The sequence below is a fragment of the Epinephelus moara genome, chromosome 14 (genome assembly GCF_006386435.1).
Source record: "Epinephelus moara isolate mb chromosome 14, YSFRI_EMoa_1.0, whole genome shotgun sequence".
In the NCBI taxonomy this organism is placed as follows: Eukaryota; Metazoa; Chordata; class Actinopteri; order Perciformes; family Serranidae; genus Epinephelus; species Epinephelus moara.
This window is the reverse complement of record NC_065519.1, coordinates 15,852,071-15,861,313: the sequence shown is the minus strand read 5'-3', so window position 1 is coordinate 15,861,313 and position 9,243 is coordinate 15,852,071. Positions and strand designations below refer to the sequence as shown.

Here is a 9,243-nt window from a genome sequence, read left to right as displayed (position 1 = left end):
ACGTGCCCGCCTTCCAGTCTCCCCCCAGTTAGACCCAGTGAGTAAGCAGCTCAATTTTGAACCGCAAACCCCCTTCAGCATTAGCTCTTTTTGCACCATTAGCAATGTCAGTATGGCTAATGGTGCTAACATAGTTAACAATGCTAAAGGGGTTTTGTGGTTCAAAATGAAGCCACTTACTCACTGGGTCTACCTGGGGGGAGACTGGAGGCTGGACGCCACGTTTATGTGAGTAGCGGTAATCGCAGAATGAGCATCCCGCTAGCTAGCAAAAAAGCTAGAGCTAGCGTTAGCTAAGCTAGGAGTCTAGAGAGTGGGCGGTAGGCACTATGTTTCCACATGCTAACACCAGCTAGCCGGCTGACTGTCAGCAAACGCAAAACATTTACCGGTACTAATAAAAAAACAGCTAAACTTTGCTACCTTTAAATGGATAGTGCTTTGAAACACAGCGCTAACGCTCACTAAGTCAACGTAGCACTGGACTAAAACAAGACCTCTTGTTTTGGCTTCTTTTTTTTCTTTTAAATTTACCCGCGTGTCGGGCTATCGAACGCAAAATTAACCTAAACTGAAATCCCTAATTTGAACTCAACACCCAAACAAATACCACCCCCCAAATATACCATCCCTCTATCTCGCACTACCTTTCTCTTTATACAACCATGGCCATTCCCCCGCCATGTGCGTGACCATGAACGCCCCCTGTTGCTGGTTGGCTGGAATAGCCACCTTGTTTCCCGTATACAGAGCCAGGGCTGTGTATGAACAGAAGATTTTGTTTTTTCAGCGCACACAGAATGAATAACTAGCAGCCCATTGGAAGATATTCCCTAAATTTGACAAAGTGTATTGGATTAGAATTGCAGACAGCACCTTTAATGTGGCTGTGCTGCCCGGTATGAGCAATTTCCATATTAGGAAAGCCCTCGTACCCATCGAACATTACACACCTGCTAAAAACAACTGTATATTCTCTGTCCAGATGACGTGACATGATGGTTTGGTCTTTTGAGAACACTGGATTGATGGGAAGTAGAAATGATGTGGAAATGTTGCTAAGTAAAGTGAAGGAATAACTGCAGGTTTTTGAGCTGAGATTAAAACTGGAAAGTTAATTTTATACTTGTGTTTTTAAGCCTTTTTTTTTTTTTAATCTTGAACGGAGTGCTTTATTTGCGCAAAATCAACATACTTTAAAATATTTTGTCATGACAAAGAAGTGCCTAAACGTCTGCCTTGTAAAGTTTAATAAGACTGTATTTTTGCATATGAAGGAAATTTGAAGGTGATCTAATTCAGTGTCATTGAATGCTTGTTTGATTGCAGTGATATGTTTATTAATGCCAGTCGATACATGTGAGAAGCACACAAACAATAACTGAAATTGGCTCACATCCCTTGAGCTGTGACAGTTTGGCCTTTGTGTCATTGTGAAATACAGGAAACTTTGGAGGTGAGGCCATTTGATAGTATTGAGACATGACTGACAGCGTGTCGGCCCTGGTGCTCAATGAAAGTCTGACGGGGCGGACCATCTCTAGTTACAGTATTCTGCCTGCCACGCTTGTTTTCACTCCGGTGAGAAATGTCTCTCCGCAGACACTTCCTGCTGTTACACGTGGCCTCATGAGTATTTATGAATGCGTTCACTTCCTGCCGCAGCTGTGGGAAGGATTTAAAGCCCCTATGAAGTTCACCTGTACAGAAACGATGCTCACAGGCGCAGCAAAGTTTACATGAAGTCAATGTTAATTTGAAATATTTGCCTTTCAATTCAAGGCAGCAACTTAATTTATAAAGTGGCCAAAGTGAAGTGATTGTCAGTCCCTCATTTGTCTTACCCTGATGATTCTGATCTAACTTAACTGGAGGAAAATACCTCGTCAAGAATGTTGAGATGTGTTTTAACTGGATTTTTCTAAGGAATTTGCTTCAGGTTTTGTTTTGTTTTTTTGGTTTTAAGATACTGCTTGAGTCTTAGCGTGGAGACTGAAAAGAGTGATTTTTGTTTTGTGGCCAAGATGTAACTGTTGTGTCCATGTACAGGTATGTTGTTGTTCATAATGTACACAATGTAAAATTCTGCTTTTATGAATATTGGTTATTGTACAAACTATGTATAAACTGTATCTATTGAACAAAAGAATGGTATGCCATTGGAAAATACAGTGTAGAGAATCTTTTCAGCCGAGAATAAACATTTGGAAGTAAATTGTTTCCTCTCTTTTTATTTCTAAAGATCACCTGCTGTGTCTGAGTTTGCACCAATCATGCCACCTTGTGGTAGGAATGAGGTAGTGCCTCTCAATCTCTTCAGTATCTGTACATCACATCAACATAAGAGGAGTTAACATCATTGGAAAAGGTCTTTATTGGATAAATTCAGAGGTGACAAAGGATCACAGCTGGTGCAGAATCTTCAAGCAAATGAGGTGAGAGCTGACAGTTTCAGTCTGACAAGGATCGTAAAATACAGGTTTAAAAAAAAAGTGTATCCCCAGTTGACTCTCCATAGTGTCCTCAGCTTGTTCTCTAACAGGTAACCCTGGTTTTAATCTTCAGGGTGCACACTGATGCCTCTTCAGCCAGGGAAAGATTGCTTGACTACACCATCATCTCCAACATCCTTTACTCCATCTACAAATCCCTCTAACACTTCAACTACATGCACTTTCAAGACAAAACGTTCACGGTGACAAACTATTATATGATGTAAAAAAAATTTTTAAAAAAATTGTAGTGTTTTTGTCCCTGACCTTGTCAAAAATGCAAGATGTGTCTCAGTAGACCTTTTTCACAGCAGACATTTTGACTCATTGTAGGAAAAGCACAGGTGAAACTAAGAACATTAACGATGGCTCGGTTACATTAAGGCCCAATCCCGTCCCAAACCAATTATTGCTGAGTGTGAGTGGACTGCTCAGCCCTTAGATAGCGAGTGTGCATCAGTGCAGGCTTCTAATGAGCCCAGCAGGAAGCGCAACATCACAATGGAGGAAACAACGTTCAAATGTAAGAGTTCCGTCTTTCTACTTTGTAAAATATTTTAGGTCAAACACACACATTTGTTTTCCTCACGCTGACTTTACAGTCTCAAACAAACTCACAGAATGTTTGGTGTCAAACGATGAAAACCTACATGTCCAAATGCTTGAATAAACTATTTAAAACTGTCAAAAAAATTCCTCATCCCATTCTCATGATCTGTAAAAAAATATATAATTCTGTGTTCACAGGGACAGAAGAAAAACCAAAAATGAGAGTCTCTTCACTAAAAAGAGGAATGCTGTGAAGCAGAGATGGAGGTAAGATTGCCCACATGAATTAATCTGTAAATGTGTAAATGTGTAAACTGTGTCTAGAAAACATGAACAAGTTAATTACTTTGATTCCACTGCACTGTATCTCTTATCTGACTTATCCAAGTTTATTTTTAATTTAACTAATTTTAATTAATATTTAAATGCTTTTTTAATAGCCTGTTGCTCTATTTTGCTTTCACAAAGTGCCTGTCGGTATCCATGGTTACATCTGCTTCCTTCTTCCGGTAGAGTAGCGAGGCCATCCCATGGTTTGGCTTCTCTTTCATACACTTCCCCTTAATCAGGAGTGCCCTTCGCAGCTGCGAGTGTAACTTGATTTTGAGTGACACTCGGTAGTGAAGTGGTAGTGGGTAGGGAGTGGTTTGGGATTGGGCATATGTGGGCCAGTATGCACAGTACCAGGACCTGCCCTAAATGGAATGCAGCCATCATTAATGTTATTAAATACACCTGTGCTTTTCCTACATGTCAAAATGTCTGCTGTGACAAGGGTCTATTCCATATTACAAACTGTGCACAGTATTCATTTTTAGAGCCTCTTAGTATAAATAACTTATTGTAATAACATACATTACCAGTTATTTTTCCCCAAAATTTTCATAGTAATTTTTGTTTTCTTAGTTTTTATTCATATTAAAGGAATACTTCACCCACAAAGTGACCATTTGTACATCAATTAGTGAAGAAGACTTTGTTTTTCTTGCATGCCTCCAGACAATGGTGAATATATTGACTTATTGGGGACCAATTTTATCAACAGCAAAACTATATTGAAACACCTGTTTGCAAACTCTTAAACTCATGCAGTATGATCCAAGTCTCATTAACCCAGTCGTATGTTCAGTACTTCCCAAACACATGCATTTTCGCTAAAACCTGACTATTTAAAAATGAACTGCAAGTGAAACTCATCTATAATCTCTTTAAAGCCAGACTACAATACCAAGGTTTTTCAGTGAAAATGCATGTGTTTGGGAAGTCCTGAGGATACAACTGGATAAATGAGACTTGGAATATACTGCACGAATTTGTGAGAGACTGTAAACTGATGTTCTGATACAGTTTTGTGGTTGTTAAATGTGGTCCTCAGTGAATAATAAATCCGTTCACTGTTTTCCATGGAGGTGCATGAATTCAACTTGACATGGCATGACTACTGTAAACCTTAAATTATAAGCCTAGTCCCAGTCTAACACCTGGTGTGGCTACACATTCTGACAAATAATCGCCTGTCTCAATTAGACACTTAATCTGGTTGCCATGCATTTCATTTTTATAGACGTTCTTTGGATGTATAAAACAAGTTGTTGGCTACCTACTTCAGCTAACATTAGTTAGCTGCTTAGATCGCATATACAAATATATAAATGTTAAACTTCTGTCAATATGGAGATGCTACGTATTGTTAGCTCGGCTAGATTCTCCACAGTTCAATCGCTCAGTTCATTTTACTGAAACTGGTACCAGCACCAAAGAAGACAGTAATGCTGAGATTTATCGGCCTGGTAAACAAGAGTGGTGACTCCCTCCGTTACCTCTGAAGCGGTCATATAGTCAACTTGATTACCCAGAAAGTTGTTTGTATTCCTTTATATTCCATCAAAAGGTTTTTTATAAAAATGAATCCAAGCTGTGAGCTTTGTTTTAACAGGATAAAGTGGTGTTGTGTCAGTATGCCAGGTGCCGTATAACAAATAACTCCCCCTCTCTGATGCGCTGTCTCACAGAGCTAGATCAAATGAATGATCCATAACTGATATGTAATTCAAAGCCCAATTTCCATGTAAGTAATATTCATACTGCCTTAAATAAACAATTTTATTGTATTTCCTCATCTTATCTGAGCAACAGTTTTGTGTTTCACGGTAACTGATATACAGATGGTCATTTTGTTGGTAAAGTATTCCAGTTGTGAGCAGCTCCTCTATTTCCATTGTGCATCACATTGTGGGAGAACAGGGGTGTTCAAAAACACTTAAATCAAGTTTTATGACTTATACTGACTGTCTTAAGTTGACTTAATTTACAACACATACTCAAAAGCTCCTTAGAATCAGTGTGTGATATGGATTTGGGACACAGTTACAGTGTTATGGCCCAATAAATACGTTAGATCATTTGTTCTAGTACAAGAAAGTACTTGTCATGATGTCATAGTATCACTGGTATTTTCACTTTAACCCACTCATGAGTATATTACAACAAAAAAGCAAAATGAAACACTGATAAAAGTAAAAATAGGAGCTTTATAAATCATCTACATGAGGGAAGTTTACTGGCATCAGATAAAAAAAAGTTTTTCCTCCCTCCGTAAAAAAAAAAAACGGAACTGCGCTCATGTCGAACACGACACACGGATCACTTTAAAAAAACTACATGAGAATATCAGAAGTTAATACTGGTACCGTCCTCTTTTCCCCCCATGTCCACCGTGTCCTCCTTGGTTCCATCCACCTCCTCCCCAGCCTCCTCCTCTTCCTCCACCTCCTCCCCAACCTCCTCCTCCTCTTCCTCCACCTCCTCCCCAATTCCCTCCTCCACCTCCTCCTCCCCAACCACCGCCACCGCCACCTCCTCTTCCACCGCCGCGGCCTCCCCAGCCACCTCCTCCTCCTCCATCTTGTCTTTTCTGCCAGGGTGGCATCTCAGGAGGCGGGGCCTGTATCTCAGAGGGACGTCCTCCTCTGTCCGGGACTCTTCCCATCAGGATCTGTGAACACAAGCAATGTGGTGTCAGAGGAAAGTATCAGGACGAGGGCGTTTACCGCCAAAGAAAAAAACGTATCCTAACCTTGTTGACAGCACAGGTCGTCTTCTCCCTGCTGGAGCCGCTGCTGGTCTTGACCACATTGCAGATGTCCTCTCTGGCAGCCAGCAGTTCGGCCATGTCCACCGTGGACTGAGGGCTCAGAGAGTGTCTCTTAGGCTGGTAGGCCCTCGCCATGCTGTCCACCTTCACCTGCCAAACCACAGGCACACGTAAGATATTGTCAGCAGTTTAGATCCCTCTGTGACGGAGACAGAGGACAACAATACTTATATAAAACGTACCTTGGCTCTGTCCGACCACCCGAAAGACTGAACAGTGACGTCCAGCCGTTTGATCAGCATCCTGCGCCGACACTCGTACTCTGAAGACAGAGCTGTGTTTATGTTGTGCAGCTTCTCCTGCAGAAAAAGAAGCAAAGATGACCCAGCTGCTAATGTACAGACACAACATATGACGTGGTGCATTTCAGTTCATCTTCTTACCCACTGCTCACTGCTTAGAGACTTCTTCAGCACTGGGTTTCCAATGACGCTTTTTGGGAGATCTTTAAGTACATTCTCAACCTACAGTGACACACAGGATGTAATGCATTAGCCATATAAGGAAGGAAACACACTGAAGCGGTCAGATCTAAAATTTGAATCGAATATTAAAGTACTTAAACAGCATTAAAGTCCCACCTTGTCTTGGACCTGAGAGAGGACTCCTGTTGCGTCCTGTCCTCTGGGCTCTGACAAGTTCAGTGTTTCACAGATGGCCTGCAGCTCCTGACACACCGGACTCTCTTCTTGGTGTTTGTGAGACACTTGTCTGCTCCTCACAATCTGAGCTGCCTGGAGCTCAGAGCTTAAAAACACTTCATAAGGAGACAGAATCATATTCTTGAGTTACTCGCTGACCACACAGAGAGCTTGTAGCAGAATGACTGGAATAAAGAGCATGATTTCATGACGTACACACAAACTTGAGATGATCTTTTGTACTCCGCACGCTGCCCTTGAGAATCCCTGAGACGACGGCTTCATGAGGACAGTGCAGCTCTTTGAGCAGACCGCTCATCTCCAGCTGGAGGCTGTCCATGTCGTCTGCAGGGAGACAGAGAGAGAGAGCAGGCTCAATGTGACGTAAACTGACACTTCACTGTATCAGAACCAGGTGTGAATGGATGTGGCTCACCTGGACCGGAAGTAATGCTCTCCTCCAGGTCACACAGCGGCTTCAACCTGGACGCCAGCCACCTGCATAGGTCCACATACTCTGGAGAGGACAGGCCTCCCTCTGCGGCTCCGAGCAGCGCCTTCTCGTCCAGCAAGGGACCATCATAGCTACGGACAGTGAGAGGGGACAAACAACATTAACACCGAGCTTAGCTTAGGTTATAAGGGTATTTATTTCCTGGTATTGTCAGGGATACTGTGTTTATTCTGTGTTTTTCTCTTCCCCCTCATTTGGGTCACCTGTTTGTTCATATGCTCTTGATGTCACTTCCTGGTATTACCTATATAGGTTTGACCTGTGTCCTCATGATTGATTTGTCACCCTGATGAAGGCTGTGTGCCGCAACGCGTAGGTGCATTTTATCTTTTATAATGTATTAGCCACTCCAAATAAAGGCTTTTTAACCTTTAGACTTAAACAGTGCCTTGGTCACCTCCTTTTTTGCCACCATTTATCACCCCGGCACCAAAGAGCACCTTGAAGGTTTTTTACTTATCCACCAAAAGAAGCACTCCTTTTTCTGTTTTTCTACATTAACACCTCCATGTTTAAGAAAAAGGTGCTGTTTCAATCAGCTACTTTAAAACTAGCTAGCAGCCACTGTCTTTTTAAAAACACACACACTGAGAACATAAACTGACCGTTATGCTATAACCAAAGCTAACAGGTACCGTGCTAAGCTAACATTAGCTTACCCGAGCTGCTCTAACGAGTCCAAAATGTCGCCCTCCATCTTTGAATCCGTGAGTTTTTATTACTTGTGTTAGTCCGCTGAAAACATGACGACGTTAGTCATACGTTAATGTCAACATAAACAAATTTTGCACCCATTCATTTCTACGGCGCTCTCATGCTTTTTTGCTGTTCCGGTTAGGTACGGGTGCCGGGGGGAAACATGTGCGACCTTCCATCTTTGGTTCCGCTGCAATGGTTCCGCCTCGGTGCTCGGTAAGTATGAAGCTACACCACAATAATAAACTGCAATTTTATGACAAAAAGTCGACCCAAATTTTATCACTAAAATGTGTTGAAGTATGTTTATATGTGTATGTATGTGTGTAAGCGTTTTAGTTTAGTTTATATCAGAAGGGGCAGTACAAATTAATAAATACACACGGTATGAAAATGCCAGAATTACCCATAAGGCTATTTTCTATCTGTAGTCCCTTGGCCAAGATGTTACACAAGGCTACCTAAAATACAACAAAGCATAAACAAACAAACAAAAAAGAAAACAGGATATACAGTTTAAAAGACTTCTTTAAACACATCAACAAGAAATACTTTTAACATGATTTTTTTAGTCACAAGAATGTAAAAAATTGAAATATATGTTACATAAAGTAGATTATATTTTATATTATACATTATATAAATTAGAATCAAGTACTTGAGTAAACATACTTAGTTACTTCTTCCCTGTTCAGTTGTAAATTCTTGTTTTGGTTTTCAATCAAGGGTCACTGTTTACATTTGTATTTGTTTACATATTTACCCTCTATTTGCATTTTATAATTCCCAGTATACTTTATTGCTGCACTGTTTATACCTTTAATCGTCACCTATTGCTGGACTGTGAGTAACTGGCTATGTTAGCCTTATGCACAATCTGCTTTTGTATTTGTTCAATTATTTATTTTCAGTTTGTTATTGATATTTTAGTATTCATTATTGTTGCACTGTTTTACATTTGTACATCACCATCAGCACATTTTACAGTTGTGCATGATATCCTGAGATTAATAACAGATCAAATGTTGTAATTAATAGGCACAAAGGTAAAACTGAATAAGGTAGTAAAAAAATAAAGTGCAATTACATCAACATCAATTAATGAAATAAAAGAGAACAATACCAAGCTGACAGTTATCCCTATTATCACAGGTCTACCCTTCCACACCCACACCACTTCCCCACTCCTCCCACCTC

The 9,243-nt window shown here is 40.7% G+C and overlaps 1 protein-coding gene across 1 annotated transcript; it reads right to left on the bottom strand.

Annotated features, from left to right (window-relative positions):
* Window positions 1-1,141: 1,141 nt before the first annotated feature.
* Window positions 1,142-8,218, bottom strand: fam98b (family with sequence similarity 98 member B). The gene is made up of 8 exons (XM_050062685.1): window positions 8,010-8,218; window positions 7,273-7,421; window positions 7,053-7,181; window positions 6,777-6,952; window positions 6,579-6,659; window positions 6,378-6,494; window positions 6,118-6,285; window positions 1,142-6,036 (listed from the first exon to the last, which is right to left on the bottom strand). Exons 1-8 carry the CDS (start codon window positions 8,045-8,047, stop codon window positions 5,719-5,721), a joined length of 1,176 nt encoding a protein of 391 aa, XP_049918642.1. The 5' UTR covers window positions 8,048-8,218; the 3' UTR covers window positions 1,142-5,718.
* Between the last annotated feature and the right edge of the window lie 1,025 nt (window positions 8,219-9,243).

What these genes read in the sequence shown, in the direction of transcription:
- fam98b (XM_050062685.1), bottom strand. Translation starts at nt 8,047, where the DNA reads ATGGAGGGCGACATTTTGGACTCGTTAGAGCAGCTCGG. An exon ending in GACTCGTTAGAGCAGCTCGG is followed by an intron (nt 7,422 to 8,009) that starts GTAAGCTAATGT and finishes CACTGTCCGTAG; the next exon opens with CTATGATGGTCCCTTGCTGG. An exon ending in CGACCTGTGCTGTCAACAAG is followed by an intron (nt 6,037 to 6,117) that starts GTTAGGATACGT and finishes TTGTGTTCACAG; the next exon opens with ATCCTGATGGGAAGAGTCCC.